This window comes from Marmota monax, unplaced genomic scaffold (genome assembly GCF_021218885.2).
Source record: "Marmota monax isolate L192 unplaced genomic scaffold, Marmota_monax_Labrador192_F-V1.1 WCK01_AAM20220418_F8-fsc00108, whole genome shotgun sequence".
Classification (NCBI taxonomy): domain Eukaryota; kingdom Metazoa; phylum Chordata; class Mammalia; order Rodentia; family Sciuridae; genus Marmota; species Marmota monax.
Window position 1 is genome coordinate 3,914,421 of NW_026694593.1, and position 15,659 is coordinate 3,930,079.

The following is a 15,659-nucleotide window of genomic DNA, read 5'->3' on the forward strand; positions in this document are numbered from 1 at the left end:
ATCATAAGTCTGCATGGAAAATGGTGTCCATCTTCCTGACTCACAGTTTCTCCTTTCCAATCAAGAACCTATTTACGGGCTCCTCCAACATGAGGGAAAGGGTTGACAGACCAACAGGAGGCAGGGCCCCAGGGGTATCGGGACAATGTCAGGTGCAAATCCCCTCCCCCGCTGTGCTCCCCACCCCTCCAACCTGAGCTGCGTCCTAAGGTTCACTGTAAGACCTTCCCCAGTGGGGTCGTGAGATAACTCATAGGATCTCTCGGTTTCAGAGTGGAAGAGTCTTCAGATGGAGTGAGAAAACACAAGTGTCTGAAGGTAGGAAGTAGTTCTATAGGTTTTAATAGTCATAAAGAATAAAAGACATTTGCTATAAAAATATTTCACTCAAAATATCATATGAAATAGTATTGATAGTGTAAAAATGTAACCAGTTGTGTCCACTGCTTATTACCGGCTTTTCACCAATTAACACTAAGCCATCAACATTTTTATCCACAAGAAAATATAAACCCAGGATAGAATATTATTTTAATAACAAAAGGTATTTAAATGACGTGTGCATTATTAAAGTTTAATTATAGCCTTGATTATGTTTTTTCTTTGACCATAGCATGAGGTGACGATTATTCAGATAGGCAAACAGATTTTAGATTACATGGATTTACTAAAATCAAACAGAAGATTTTTTAGCTCTGAATAATCCACTTATTTGTCCACCGATCGCTAAGTGGACTCTGCCCCTTAATGCTCAGAAAATCAGGGTGCCTCCTGGATGACATGAGGGGCTTCCACCAAACAAGCCCACACATTGCCCACGGCTTCCCCATTGCCAGGAGCTCAGCAGGCCACCGTGGACGGCATCTAGAGGCCACGGCCATTGGTTAGCCTGGAGACTTTGTGCACATTATATTACAAAACTTATCGCTTGGAATTTAAAAATAACAATAGAAGGGAGATCAGTAGGGCACAGGAAGGGGATTAGAGGAGGGGGAGGGAAGGGAGAGGGAGGAACTGGGGAATGACCCACAGATCATGTCACGTGCATGGATGAATGTGTCACAAGGAACCCACTATTGTGGACAACCAAAGTGCACCAATAAAGAACATTACAAAGAAAAAGAAGAAAGGAAGGAGAGAAGAGACGGAGTGAGGGGAAAGGGGCAGGCCCTCTGGTAAGCCGGTGGGAGGTGTTGGGACAGTCCCGCTTCCTGGGGGTTCCAGGAAAAGGCTGGAAACCTCGTCCTGGGCATGTGCCCAGCTGTCACCTCCCCTAGTTGTGAAAGCAGCAGCTCAGGTGACGCATCACAAACCGCGTGTAGGATAAAAGGGCTGCTGCCCTGGGCTCCCCATCCACAGCCTCCACAGACCAGTCTCCTCCTGCATCCTCTGCACCAGGTGAGTGCCCAGCAGGGAGTGGGCCCAACTGGAGGTGTTGGAAGGTCAAGGTCACAGAAAGGGGAAGGGAAATGGTGAGGTCTGAAACAGAAGAGCACTGAGGGGGTAGAAGTGAGAAGAAGTGAGGTCAGGAGTGAGCCCCTGAGGGACACGGCAAGAATTCTATGACCTGAAAGGCCGTGGGAACTCCGATTCCCTCCCACCCGCTTTCTGTTCATGCCTCATCCGTTTCTGTGACATCCGTCCTCCAGAATGCTTTTCCCTGTAAAGAGACGCGATCCACCAGGGGTTCTTTGGAGACACGAAAACTTGGGTGTCCAGTTAGATTGACAGCAACCGTCCTGGGTGGAGAGTAAAGTATGAGGCCACTGCTGTGACCCAACCAGCCGCAGTCACAGCAGCATCCCTCGCCCTCCTGCCGCTCCTGGCTGGAGGCAGCTGACCTTCCAGGAGAGGGGGAGTGGCCCAGAGCTTTTACACTGACCTTGTCTTTGGTCCATCCAGACTCGCTGACTCCCGTGGAGATGTCCCTCCAGCAGAACCAGCAGCAGTGCCAGCCTCCTCCCAAGTGCCCCTCACCCAAGAGCCCAGCACAGGGTCTGCCTGCGGCCTCTGGCTGCGCTGCGAGCTCCGGGGGCTGCGCTGGCCCCAGCTCTGAGGGCGGCTGCTTCCTGAGCCACCACAGGCACCACAGGTCCCACCGATGCCGACGTCAGAGCTCCGACTCCTGTGATGGTGGCCGTGGTCAGCAGTCTGGGGGCCCTGGCTGTGGCCACAGCCCTGGGGGCTGCTGCTGACCTGGATCCTGATGCCGAGACAAGGGATTTCAGAGGAAATGAGAATCCAGAGTCCACGGAAGCCCCGTCCTGACGCACCTTTCCCAGACACCCTGCTCTGGCTCCCACAGGCTGGGCGGGGGGCTCCTGCCCAGGGTCCAAACTTCCCCAGAAGGTCTTTCTGTCTCATGTCCAGGGTCTCACGATCCCCCACCCTTCCCCTGCTGGGTACACTAAGGCTCTGCACTCATCCCTGTACCTGACCCTGTCAAAAAATAAAGCTCCTGGTCCCCATCACCACTGGTGGCTCACTGTCCTTCACTGCGCCTCCCCCAGGTGGATGGTATGTGCCCTCCCCTCTGCCCCTTGAATCCAGAACTTCACCCAGAGGGTGCAGGACCATCGCTCTAGACTGGAAAAATGGTGCAGGTTTTACTTAGTCATAAATAAAGTTGTGTCATTTGCTGGCTAATGGACGAGACGTGAGGACATCAAGCTAAGTGGAATGAGCCGGACGGGGAAAGTCTAGGGTCTATGTTCTCTCTCCTAGGCAGAGGCCGGAGAGAAACAAGGAATTTTAAAGGGGGCTGGGGGGGGGGGTCCCATGAAAATAGAATAGAGAACAGTAAACTAGCAGAAGGGGGTCGAGGGGAGGGAGGAGAGATGGGACAGGGGAGGAACAACAGAATGAAATTGACCAAATATGCTCTGTGCATGTATGAACATCTCACAGTAAATCCCATTTTTGTGTTTCTCTATAATACACCAATAAAAATGATAAACTAATAAAAGATCAAAAGAGTAGAAGAAGGGGATCGGGGAGAGGGAGAGGGAGGAGGGGGAAGAAAGGGGGAAATACTGGAGACTGGAATGGAGCAGATTATACGCATGTATGAAATGGCCAAGTGAACCCCATTGTTGTGTATGACTGTGATGCACCAATAAAAACGAGGTTTCCAGCCTTTTCCTGTCAGGCCTTATATGCTGGATCTACGTGCAGCACGGGAGAGGAGGATGGTCTAAAGCCTCCAAAAAGGAATGACGTATTCTATGAAAACACATCTCATAGCGAACTCCCCAGGCTCTTATACAGAGCCTCCATTGCTTTCAACTAACTGTTTTGGCATTTCAATTTAAAAATGTGAATTCTTAGTAGGCAAGTATATATATGTACATATATATTATATATAGTAGGCTATGTATGTTATAATAATTATATATAATATATAAATATATAATAGATATAAATTATATATATATGTATATATACATATTGCTGTTGTTATTGTTGTTAAGATAGAATAAGCCCCTTTTTTCAGTTGGGGGGAATTTGATCCTCCAAAGGACATCTGGAAATACCTAAGGACATTCTGGGTTGTTAAAACTTGAGCTCAGAAAGAGTGCTACTGGCATTTAGTGGGCAGAGGCCAGGGGTGCCCCTGAACATCCTACAACAAAATTATCAGTCCCCAAATACCAACAGTACAAAGGCTGAAAAGAAAACCTGACTATAATTAAAATATAAGAAAAGGAAGGGTTAGACACAAGAATAGATGACTCCATCTATCAATAAAAATTCCACAGAGGGATAGGGAGATAACCAGTTAAAACTAATAATGTTGTGGATCAGTGGAGGAGATAGGCTGAGAGTTTAAAATGTGCAAGAATGTGAAGAGTATTGCTAGAATTGTGAATTAATATGATTGCACAATCAAAAATTGTTAGTGCTTATCATGTGCTAGGAATCCCTGAGAGACTATAATGAACTCATTTAATTCTCATTTAATTCTCTGTAAGCAATCTGTTCTCTTAATAACTACATTTTTACAAATGGAGAAATTATAGATTCTAATAATTTTATACCAGGACCCAGTACACAGGCTCAGGGCCACTTGCCACTTCCCCTTCCCTTGAACTTTTCAAGACATCGTTAAAACCGTTGGGTCTTTTCCACTTAACATTTATTTTGGCCTGTTGAACTTTGTGGTTTGATTTGTTTTTATTTGATTTTTTTTTAATCTGCAGAACTAATAGCTCAACATATGAGTCATAACTTCAGTAAAACTTTTTAAAAAATTATTTTTATCCCCATATTTGGAAACTAAAATGTGAAACTTAAATGCCTCCTAGGCTGAAATCATCTCCTGAGGGGTGAGCCTCATCCACTCCACCTGCCATGTGTTGAGACACTGGAATTAAAGAGTAGTCCATCAAAGGCAGGCAGAACAAGCCCAAGGAACGTCACAGAACTGAATTAGATTCCAACATTGAAACTGTGGGAGAAATTAATATGAGGCTGGTATACCAAGTGAAAAAATAAATCTATGGAGCACTTTTAGGATTTGTTGAATCAAAAATCAGAAATGATTGGAAAATGTCCGACCATTTTCACTACAACATCAAAGACTCAGAATTTCCAAAATATTTAGAGTTTAAGGGGGAAAAATATGAACTTTCAAGGAGTGATGTGAGACATACACTCTGACCAGGTCAGATCCACTGTCCAGTCAGCATAATCCCCTGAGTTGGAAACTACAGCTGCCAAGCTTAAATTCATTACCACAAGCTGCTTCTCACTTGAAACTTGAGAAATTCCTGGGTAGCACTCCACCATGGGACAGAAATTGTGTCAGGTAATGTTGAAAATATACCTCAAAAAACGTCCAGGCTGGGTGAGGTTGGCTGGGAAGTTGGACTTGCCACCATGTGTGAGGTCTTGCCAGATGACCCGAGAGTCACAAATCCCACAGATCTTGACAGAGAGACTTCACTAGTCCAGAATTGAGGGTCAGTTTGTGAAGAGTGGCCAGAACTCATGGACTACACTGCTAACTGTGCATTAGCAACAAGAGGAAGAGCTCAACCTTGGAGGAAGTAAAGTCTGTCATCTACCGAGGATCACAGAATGAAGGCTGAAGGTTCAGAAGCACCTGCCAAGTCTAAGCTCTCAAGGCCAAAGTGCAGTTTTTGCAATAGGGGGTCCACTAGGAAAGGAGAAGAAACAGGAGTCAGACCAAGTAATAAAGTTTGGATCTGCAACACCAGGACAATCTAAGATAGCCATAAGTTGTGCCGTTCACACTGCTCTGTGGACCTCGAAAGGTGAGACAGCTCATGGAGTGAGGAGGTAACCCGATTCCCATCAGGAAACCACCTCCGCCCAGTCCAGGATCCAACAATTAATAATTCATTCATTCAAAAACTCTTGCCAAGTATGGTGACCTGTGCTACTTGAGAGGCTGATATAGGAGGATTACCAAATTTGAGGCCACCCTCAGCAATTTAGCAAGACACTGTCTCAAAATTTAAAAAATAAATAAATAAAAAGGGCTGGGAGTATATAGCTCAGTAGTAGAGCACTTCTGGGTTCAATCCCCAGTAACACACACACACACACACACACACACACACACACACATTTATTGAGCATCTGCTAAGCCCAGACACCACTGTAGGTGCTGAAGATACAGGGAGAACCAGAATAAGGCGGCATTCTAGGGAAACTTCTGACCTGGTGAATCTATTCAAGACAATCCCCTAATTTATTTGCACAACAGTAGAGTAGGTACGATCATCCCTATTTCTAGCGGATTTCCTAGTGGAAATTGGAGACAGAAATGCAAGTTTGAGAAACACAATGAAGGACCCTCACCTGGAACAAAATTGAGTGGCTTTGCCGGTGGCAAAAGGCTCCTGTGATGACATCTTGCTTTCATCTTAAGGCAGCAATGGGGGGGGGGGGACACGAGGGTGACAGAGGATGACGGTACATGCCCTTCCCAACCTCCTTCCTCCAAGTCCCAGTGTGTGCGTGGGTGGGGGTTGCACCTGTACCAGGAAGGCAGTCAGTTCCCTTACCTCCACACGGGGGGGGGGCAGAAGTGTAGGACTCCCAGAGCAGGATAAATCGATAAATAATAATATTGATCAAAAACTACGTTTTAATTGCATGTGTCATATGAGAGATTTGTCCTAGTCTTAGGTTTGATTATGCTCTAGAAGAAAATGCTTCTCTAGTGCTACAGTAAAAGGCAACAGGAGAATCCTCCTTGTCCACCTTGAATGCAGTTCCACAGACATTAGCCCACCACCTCAGGGCATTGCGTCAGTTGTACACAGAAGCACTCCCAGGTCTGTGCAGTGTGATTCACCTTCTAGTAACGACAGTTCACCTTTCAGCTAAGTTCCCCTGGGCTCTTCCAGCCTAGATGGATCATCCCCTCCTCCGACCTACTCCTGAAACTTAGAGCAACTGACCGCCGGACAGATCCCTCATCCCACCCAAGTTTCCACTTTAACACCGATGGCGCACTGTGCTTCTTCATCTCCCCCAACTCTTCCACCCTAGGACAGCCATCACCTGTGGAAAGAGGGAAATGAAGGTAGGAGCACCTGACTCCTCAGCCAGTACGCTTAGAGAACATTCCGGACCCTTTATCCGCCACATCCTGCCCTCAGACACCGGCTCCATCTGCCACCACCCCTTTCCAGGACACCGCTGCCCTGGGCTTCGTGAGCTCCCAGGAACGGCTGACCTTGGAGAGGTGGGGCTCCTCATCCCGTGTCCCTGCTGCATGCCATCTCAGCTCTGATGTCACTGACCTCACCTCAGCCACTCCCCAGTGATACCGATGACAACCTCCAAACACACTGGGCAACAAAGACCGATACCCCAAAGCCTGGCCCACGCCTGAGGACTCCCCACGTCTTCATTACAGCTCTTATCACCTCAGGTCATGGACACGGGACCCCCTGTCCATCTACCCTACCAGGTGGGGAGCCCCTGAGTCAAGACCACACTCACTCACACCTGCCACCTCAGGGACTCTGTGTCTGCGACACGGCCTGGTCTGCACTGGTACCAGGTTTTGAAGGAATAATAGAGCATAAGAAGGAAGAAGGAGTTTAAGAAGAAAGGAGAGGCCAGAGGGAAGACACCAAGCAATGGCGGGTTGAAGGAAGGGCATCTGGGCAGTTGGGGGCCCCCTGGATCCCTTCTCATAGAGAACCCTGCTCTCCCCTCCCCTTTCCCTCCCTGCCCCCGACTGCAGCCTGTGTAGGAAAGACAGGGAGCCTCGGCAAAGCCCTGTCCACGCCCTGGGGGCCAGCATCCCTGGGATGAGTGGACAGGGCTTTGCCTGAGGTTCCCTGTCTTTTCCCAAGGTGCTCCGACAATCCTGTAAGTACTGGGCATTAGTCGCTAAGGTGCACTCCTGCCTAGGCACAAGCAAAGTCCTGGGCCCTCCATGAGGAGTTGGAGAGGAGAGTTTAGGAGAACACGGCAAGGGCTGAGACTAGAGAAGGCAGCTGGTCCCTGTCCAGAGACTGGTTACTGCCAGCTAAAGAACTGGGGGGGGGGGTCCTGTGGGTGAGGGGACTACAAACCCAGGCAATCCATCTACGACCTCCAGTTCTTCCTCTGCCACCTCAGGTGATCTGATCTCTCAAACCTGGCTGTACAGTAAAATCACCCAGAAAGAGACTAAAACTCCCTGGCTGCACTTCACACCAAGTCAGTCTTTGGGGGAGGAACTCAGAATTCAGTAGTTCTTAAAAACTTTCCCAGATGGTTCCAATGAGCTGCCAAAGGGTTCTCAGTTCTCTCCAGAAACTGCACCCTCTCTGATCTCCTCATGGCACCTACGGCCGACCCAGTTCCCAGCTCCTAGCTAGCCTTTGTACCTGGCTATGACTTTCTGAAGTAGCTAGATTTCTTCAGCTCCCTCTGGCTGCCCCTACCCTGAGGGTTGAGCCCTGCTAAAAAGTGAACACAGGAAAGAGCTTAGCTGACAGGTCCCCCTATGGCCTCCAGAGAGGGCTGTGACGGTCCTGTGGAGTTTTCCAGACACAATGTTTGCTAGCGTTGACATCGGAAGCCTTTCACCTCCTTTACCACAAAGGCCTGAGTTTACGAAGCAGTCATTAATGCCAAGAAGGAATGTTTTCCTAAAAGCAGTTTGGGAAATGTCACACAACTCATGAAAGGTATTATAAGTAAATAAATGATTTATTTACTGACTGAGAGTGGGAAGGGAGAGGAACCAAGAAAGATCCGGGCTACAAAAATCTTCTAAGAGCCTTTTAACAAGTGTATCAGGCAGTCAGAACTCGGTGGGTACAATTTCTTTTGCCCCCCTCTCTGTGTTCTCCTGTGCTACACAAACACTCCTTTGATGATATCTCGAGTATATTCCAGAACTTTCTAACCACTTTCAGATATTCAGTGATTCTCCCCTAATGTCTAGAAGTATATCCACCTAGATTTACTCGATTCCTGCCCCCCACCCCTGGTCCAGAATAGCCCAACCATCTCCGAAAGGACGGTGTGGGAAAGACGCACGGTCAGTCTGTCACCCACTCCCTACCTTCTCCTCTATCTGGTGGGTCCACTGTCTCCTTCACAGAGGAATTTTAAGGATACTTTGAGGTGAATGAAAATGAAAACACAATATGTCAAGGCTTATGGGATACAACCAAAGAAGTGCTCAGAGCACTCACAGCTGTAAGGTCCCATATTAAGCAAGAAAAAAAATCTCAAATCAATAACCTAAACTCTTACCTTAAGACTGGAAAAAGAAGAGAAAATTAAACCCAAGAAAAGGGAGGAAACAATAAAGATTAAGTTCATAGCTACACTCTTCATAATATCCCCAAATTGGACTATTATGTAACTTAATTCCCTCTTCCTCTGAGGATTGTTAGGGTCATACCGTCCACATCATTCTTCATTGGAAGACCATAAGCACAACTTTGTAAGTATTGCTTCATGCAGTTGTCTTTTAAATCACATGGAGACAAATGCAAAATACATTTATCCTATATTTTATATTGATCTCTGTACTCTATCAGCACTCCTTATATCTTTATTCCAAATGTTCATTATTCAGCCATGAGAAGGAATGAAATATGGATACATACCACAGCATGCATCAACCTTGAAAAAATATGCCAAGTGAAAGAAACCAAAACAGAAGACTATATATTGTGTCATTCCATTTATATAAAGTGCACAAAATAAGCAAGTCCAGGAAGGCAAAAATCAGATTAGTGTTTGCCAGGGAGACATGGGGAGCAGAGAGTGACGGCTGAGGGTACAGCCTTCCGCTCCAAGAGTCATGGAAGTGTCTGAATTAGTGCTGATGGTGTTTAGAATCTATTAAAAATGACTAAATTGTACACTTTTAAAAGATGGGGTTTATGGTATGTAATTATATCTCAATCCCCCAAAAAAGGTAGTATTGTCCATCTCTCGCCTCCCATCTTACCTATGATTCAGTTGGGTGTCACCAAGTCAACCTTGTTGGGTGACAAGAAAGTCTTGACTTGACCATCCACGCTGATCAGTTGGAAAGGAAGATTCATCACTGACATATAAGTTATGTCACTGAATCAAACTGCACCCAAGGAAGTTAGCCTGAAAAGCCACACGCCTATCTGCATACTACCAGTTCACTGATGAGTCAAGAAGTCCTGCTAAGATCGTGAGTCCAGACGGGCCGCCATGTGTCCTCCGCCACCCCAGGATGGTGGGATACCTATTCTCCTAGAGATGACGCTCAGGCAGGGTGACCCTGCAGCGTTGCTCTGGTACTCCCTCCATGTTCAGGGAAGGAGCTCCTTCTCCAGGATTAGAGAGGAGAGACGAGAGTGTGAGGCACATGAGAGGCAGGCAGATGGGGAGCAGAGGAGACCTGCGTTTCCTGAAGGACAGAGAGGACCCCTTCCTCACTGCTCGCTTCTGAACACTCTGACTTGGAACTTGACAAACTGGGGTCAGGTATTTTTCAAGCACTGTCCATGAATGACTCAAAACTTCATCTGTTTAATCAAAAATGCCCCCGTCCTTACTTCTAGAGAGTCGTGATACATGTAAAATAAAAACCCACTTCTTCAGGGCGTCCCAAGCCCCAGACTTGTCTAGGCAAGGTTCACAGAAATGGGAGCGCCACCCTGGAAATGGTGTCCTTCCTCTCTTGACCTCTGGGGTAGGCCGTAAACTCTCCCTTGTGCCCTGGGTATTCCCAGTTCTGTCCACGGTGCCTGGCCATGGTTCAGGCTCCACAAAACCTTTCTGAATTCAGACATGCAGAGGTGAATGGCTTAAATGAGAGGAAGTTCCAGGAGGAAGGGTAAGGGTGACAGCTGGAAACCTGGCACTTGCTTAGATTGTTCAGGTTGCTATGACAAAATACCATAAACTAGGCAGCATGAAAACAACAAAAAGTTTCTTACATTTCTGGAGGCTGGAAGCCTTGAGATCAGGTGCTAACCTAGTCAGTTTCTAGTGAGGACCCACTCCTAGGCCCTATTCCTGATAACTTAGTTTTGTATTCTTATACGGCAGAAAGAAGACTAGAAAGATCTCTGGGGTCTCTTTTTTGAGGGCGCTAATCTCCTTATACGAAGGACTCACTCTGATGGCTCAGTCGCTTCCCAAAGTCCCAACCTCCTAATATTGGGGATCAAGATTTCACACATGAATTTTGGGGAGAGACGAGCTTTCGGTCCACAACAAGGCCTTGGGCCCAATGCTAAGCCTGAGGAAGTCAGGCCGAGAGTGGCTTCTCCTACCAGGATCTTAGACCAGAGGCCGGGTGGGTCTTACATGTGACGCTGACTTCCCTGGACGTGACTAGTGCATTAAGCTGTGCCATCACCACAGTGTGGCGTCCTCCCTGGCACCGGTGGCAAAGCCCGTGGATGGGGGCCGTGTCTTCCTTCATTCTGCACCTGTCTTCAGCCTTACCTCGTAGGGGGCAGAAAGGCTCCCACTGTCCCTCCTCAGGAGCACCTTCTCCTGAACAGCATCCATTGGGTGGGACACAAATGTGAGAGAAATAGCCCCGAATCTGAAGGGAGCTGAGGGGCTCCCCAGCCCTCCCCACTGACCACCCTGAGCCACCATCTCCTCCCACCCAGAGCAAGCCATTAATCCACGTCTATGAAGAAGGACTAACAACATCTGTATGTTCAAGGAAGACTTGGAAAGGGAGACGAAGGGAGAAAACGGGGGACGGAGGGAGGGGGTAGATAGAAGGAGAGAAAAAAGATGGAAGGAATTAAGCCCCCCTATAAAACAAGTAGTCAATCATATGGTTATATTTAATATTCATTGGAGAATAGGACATGATGTAAAAGCGTTGATTTAGAATGTCTTATAAATGATCCTTATGTTCTTTTATAAACTGCTAGAGCAAGTTATAAATAAGCATGAGTATATCTGTCTGAAAATAAAATAATACAATTTAATAGGAAAAAAATTATAACTTCAATGGTATTATTAAACTATTCTTCTTTGAAAATGTAGAAAATGCACAATAATAATTGGTAAACTCCAATCAGAAAAGCCTCCATCTTCCATAAGGAGATACAAACTTCACGTATTTGCTGGCTCTATTAACTTGTTCTACACGACAAACACCAAGTCAGCGCCACTGCCGGCTTCCCTAGGAACCCCACGATGGGATCCTCAGGGGACAGGAGACTTCTCGGTGGGCCCTGCTCCACCTACAGAGCTCTATTTCTCCATTCTACACTCATTCCTCTCATCAAAGACCCTCAAGAGGATAGTAACTGCTCCTCTGGAGGTGTCAGGGTGGGGGGTTACGTCGAGGTCGGACAGGCTCACACCAAAGACGGGGCCTCAAGCCTGCAGACATGGCGCTGGTTGCCCTTCAGCATCTTGCACCTGACACTTGATCATACTGACAAATGTGAAGGTCTTCATATGTCCACCTCTCTTTCCTGACAGACAGTGAGCTACCAAGGTCAGAAAAGTGCTATCTTGATCCTTGTAGCTTCTTCCAGCAAAGTCCCTGGGGTGGAGTCTGTGTTGAGAACCGTGAGCTGAATGAAAGGTGTGAAGGGGTCGAATGGCCACCTCCTGCAGGCCCCAGTGAGTGAAGGTGGTCAGTCATCAGAACTCCCTGGCTCCCTCCTGCCAGACATCCTAGTGAGTGAGTCCAAGGGAAGAGGATGAGTGGGTGGACTTGGCCATGTCCCAGCTGTCACCTCCCCGGGTTGTGAAAGCAGCGGCGTGCTCAGGCTGTGCCTCACCACCCTGCACTGGATTAAAGGGCTGCTGCCCTGGGCTCCCCATCCACAGCTGCTCCAGGCTCAGCCTCCTCCTGCTCCTGCCTCTGCTGCATCTGGTGAGTGTCCAGCAGGAGGCCATCCTCATCCAGGAGAGGGGCGGGGGACAAGCACAGCCTCCAGTGCAGAGGAGGGAAGCGGAGGTGGAGGAACAGGGCGGGCCTTGGAGGGCCTCTGGGGACAGGTCAGGGGTCAGAGAGCACAGAACCTCTGAGGGAAGTTAGAGTCCTGGCTCTCAGCGTCCTCCCCGCTCTGGTCCTTCTTGAGAGACCACGTGTGCCCACAGGGACTCTGGAGTCACCAGCCAATGAATGCATGTGCTGGTGTTTCTGTGAGGACAGAGGGGGTGGGACTCGGGGCGTCCCAGCATTCTCCTCTGGAAGCAGGGCAAGGGGAAGGACGGGAGGTCCTCCAGGTCAGAGGATGGAGATGGCTCTCCATTTTCCTTCCTGAAGCCACAGCCCAGGAGGCAGAGGGCCTGAAGAGCCAGGGCTTTACACAGCCGGTCCCAGGGGAGGAGTGGCCCAGAGCTTTACACTGACCTTGTCTTTGGTCCATGCAGGCTCGCTGACTCCCGTGGAGATGTCCTTCCAGCAGAACCAGCAGCAGTGCCAGCCCCCTCCCAAGTGCCCCTCACCCAAGTGTCCCTCACCCAAGTGCCCCCCCAAGAGCCCAGCACAGTGTCCGCCTGCGGCCTCTGGCTGTGCTGTGAGCTCAGGAGGGTGTGCTGGCCCCAGCTCTGAGGGCGGCTGCTTCCTGAGCCACCACAGGCACCACAGGTCCCACCGATGCCGTCGCCAGAGCTCCGACTCCTGTGATGGTGGCCGTGGTCAGCAGTCTGGGGGCCCTGGCTGTGGCCACAGCTCTGGGGGCTGTTGCTGACCTGGATCCTGATGACGAGACAAGGGATTTCAGAGGAAATAAGAATCCAGAGTCCACGGAAGCCCCGTCCTGACGCACCTTTCCCAGATACCCTGCTCTGGCTCCCACAGGCTGGGCGGGGGGCTCCTGCCCAGGGTCCAAACTTCCCCAGAAGGTCTTTCTGTCTGAAGTCAGTGTCTCACAGTCCCCAGCCCTGCTGAGGAGTGGTAGCAGCTGTCCTTGATTCTGTCCAGAAATAAATGTTCTTCTTCTATTACCATTGCAATGTCACTTGTCATTTTACCTGTCCCTACCCTCAGTTCCTAGCCAACACAGCCCAGCTCTGGCGCAGATGATTAGCTGTGCACGGGGGGAAAATCACTGATCTTATTCCTCTACTCATGGAAGGGCTGCAGAGAGTCAGGTTGGAATGAGAGGAAGAGAAGGATTGCAGGCTGAAGCCTGAGGCCCTGCAGCTCAGAGAGGAAAGACTGACATTTCCTCTGAAATCTAAAAAGACCCAAATTTGCAGGCTGTGATATTGGACCTTTCTGGATAAGACATTTCTAGGGTTTTAATTAAGAAGCGGTGGATCAGGAGGTGGGAACACAGACATTAGGCAGATGAAGAGCAGAATAAAAAGATAGAGGAAGGAAAAAGATGGAGCAAGACTCAGGGAGGAAGGTTAAATTAATTAACTCTATGAAGATCCAGGGAGATGAACGCTTAGAGACTTATTTAAATTAATCAGGTTAATTGGCAGAGATGTAGCTGGGAGTGATGGGTATACAAAAATCAGAATTCTCAGAAAAAGGAAAAGAGAAAATGAGAACAACTATTGCTGCAACTATAAATAAATACAATTAAAGAAGCAAATATTGATTAATTAAGCAAATATTTATTAATTTTGAAACTCTACCAACACATTGATGTGTTATAACCTCATACAGTAGCATACTTCGGCCTAAATTATAAAATCCAGGTTCTCTTGAGGTTGAAAAAAATGCTTCTACGTGTGAACCAAGACCAACATCTCATTTTGACAGAAAGCCAGTGAAATGGCACCGAGCTCCCGCCCCAGCTCAATTGCAAATATTAAGAGAAACTGATGTTAGGGATTGAGTAGAGCAGGCAGGAAAAAGCTATAGATAATGCTATTTGGCTAATAATTAAGAAAGAATTTCCCCCAACTGTAAAGTAATTCTGATAATTTGGGGGATCAAAAAGACCAGGAGAGCACAAACAAAACAAAAGTCAGAGAGACCCTGAGAGGGACCGAACATCAGACCTGCACCAACTGGATCCAATAAGCAAAATGTTCGCTGAAGGAGGAGCCACAGGTTTGGCCTTCCATCCAAATTCAGTGTAAAATCCCTGGAGAGCACTTAGCCAGCTGGGGACAGGAACCACGTGAGCCACGTGGAGCGGATGGGCGGGCCAGCTCCCAGAGGACAGCTGTGCACCCTGAGAGAGCCTGCAAGGTTTCACAAGCTGGGTGCAAGTGACACGGACGCACTGGAGACTGTGCCACAGGCTGGACAAAACCGGAGGATTAGAACCCACCCCTGATAGGGGCTGGTGAACATGCTCAGAGGCTCAGAGGCGCCTCAAACCACCACTAGGAACAACAGCAGAATTCCCGCTGTGATTAGCGTGATCTGATTGAAGAGAAAAGAGAGCAGAGTCAACCGGGAAGTGCCTTGCTGACGCACCAAGGAGATACTGGGAAGCTGAGAGGAACAAGAGCCTCTTAAAAATGGAGCCCAAGAGGAGGTCCCGGCAGAGGACAAAAACTAATCCCCCAAACCCCGTGAGGGTGACAGAAAGTCCCAAGCCCTGGATCCATGTATTCATTCAACACATTTTTATTGAGCATCTGCTGTGCACTCAGTTCTGAATACCAGAGATTCCGCAGGAAATCAGAGAGACAAAGTTTCTTCTCTTGGGAATTCAGCATTCAAAATGGGCCCAAGAGAGACTTTTCCCAATTATATGTGCAACACAGAGAGCGAAGCATCATGATCCATTCTTTTCATTGTCCTTTCATCCCTTGGTGGTGAATAGACCCTGGCATTAATTTAACTAACCCAAAGAAGATGCCCAGCTCAGACAAAGTATTGCAGCTTAAGACAGAGGCTTCAGCAGTAGGAGGGTGGAAAAGCCCCATTTACTAGCTAGCACCCAGAAAGACAATAGTCAAGAGGGCAAAGGGATAGATTGTGAATACTAGATACTGTGAGACACAGTTAGTGTGCAAACAGGACTCTGTCCCCGTGCCCTTCCCCTCTCCTCAGCCCCAGGAACCCTCTCTCCCAAGTGCTCTCTTCTTCCCATGAATGTTATCTATTTTATCACCTACAGGGGATTGTGGACCCTACAGCCTTCCTGTATCAGGTGGCCAGATACAGAACAGTTATAAAGCAATAAAACCACATAACCCCTGCGACTGATATTTGTGATTTAAAAGACTAGTTCCTCCATCCTGGTTTCCACAGGGGCTGTACTAACTCAGATCCCCACCAACAGCCTGTC

General features: G+C 48.2%; 2 protein-coding genes across 2 annotated transcripts; both read left to right on the top strand.

The window, feature by feature from the left end:
* Positions 1–1,922: 1,922 nt before the first annotated feature.
* Positions 1,923–2,425, top strand: LOC124077444 (late cornified envelope protein 3D-like). Its single transcript, XM_046421858.2, has one exon. It carries the CDS (start codon positions 1,923–1,925, stop codon positions 2,193–2,195), a length of 273 nt encoding a protein of 90 aa, XP_046277814.1. The 3' UTR covers positions 2,196–2,425.
* A 10,423-nt stretch (positions 2,426–12,848) lies between these two features.
* Positions 12,849–13,373, top strand: LOC124077442 (late cornified envelope protein 3D-like). Its single transcript, XM_046421856.2, has one exon. It carries the CDS (start codon positions 12,849–12,851, stop codon positions 13,146–13,148), a length of 300 nt encoding a protein of 99 aa, XP_046277812.1. The 3' UTR covers positions 13,149–13,373.
* The last annotated feature ends 2,286 nt before the right edge of the window (positions 13,374–15,659 follow it).

What these genes read in the sequence shown, in the direction of transcription:
- LOC124077442 (XM_046421856.2), top strand. Translation starts at nt 12,849, where the DNA reads ATGTCCTTCCAGCAGAACCAGCAGCAGTGCCAGCCCCCTCCCAAGTGC.
- LOC124077444 (XM_046421858.2), top strand. Translation starts at nt 1,923, where the DNA reads ATGTCCCTCCAGCAGAACCAGCAGCAGTGCCAGCCTCCTCCCAAGTGC.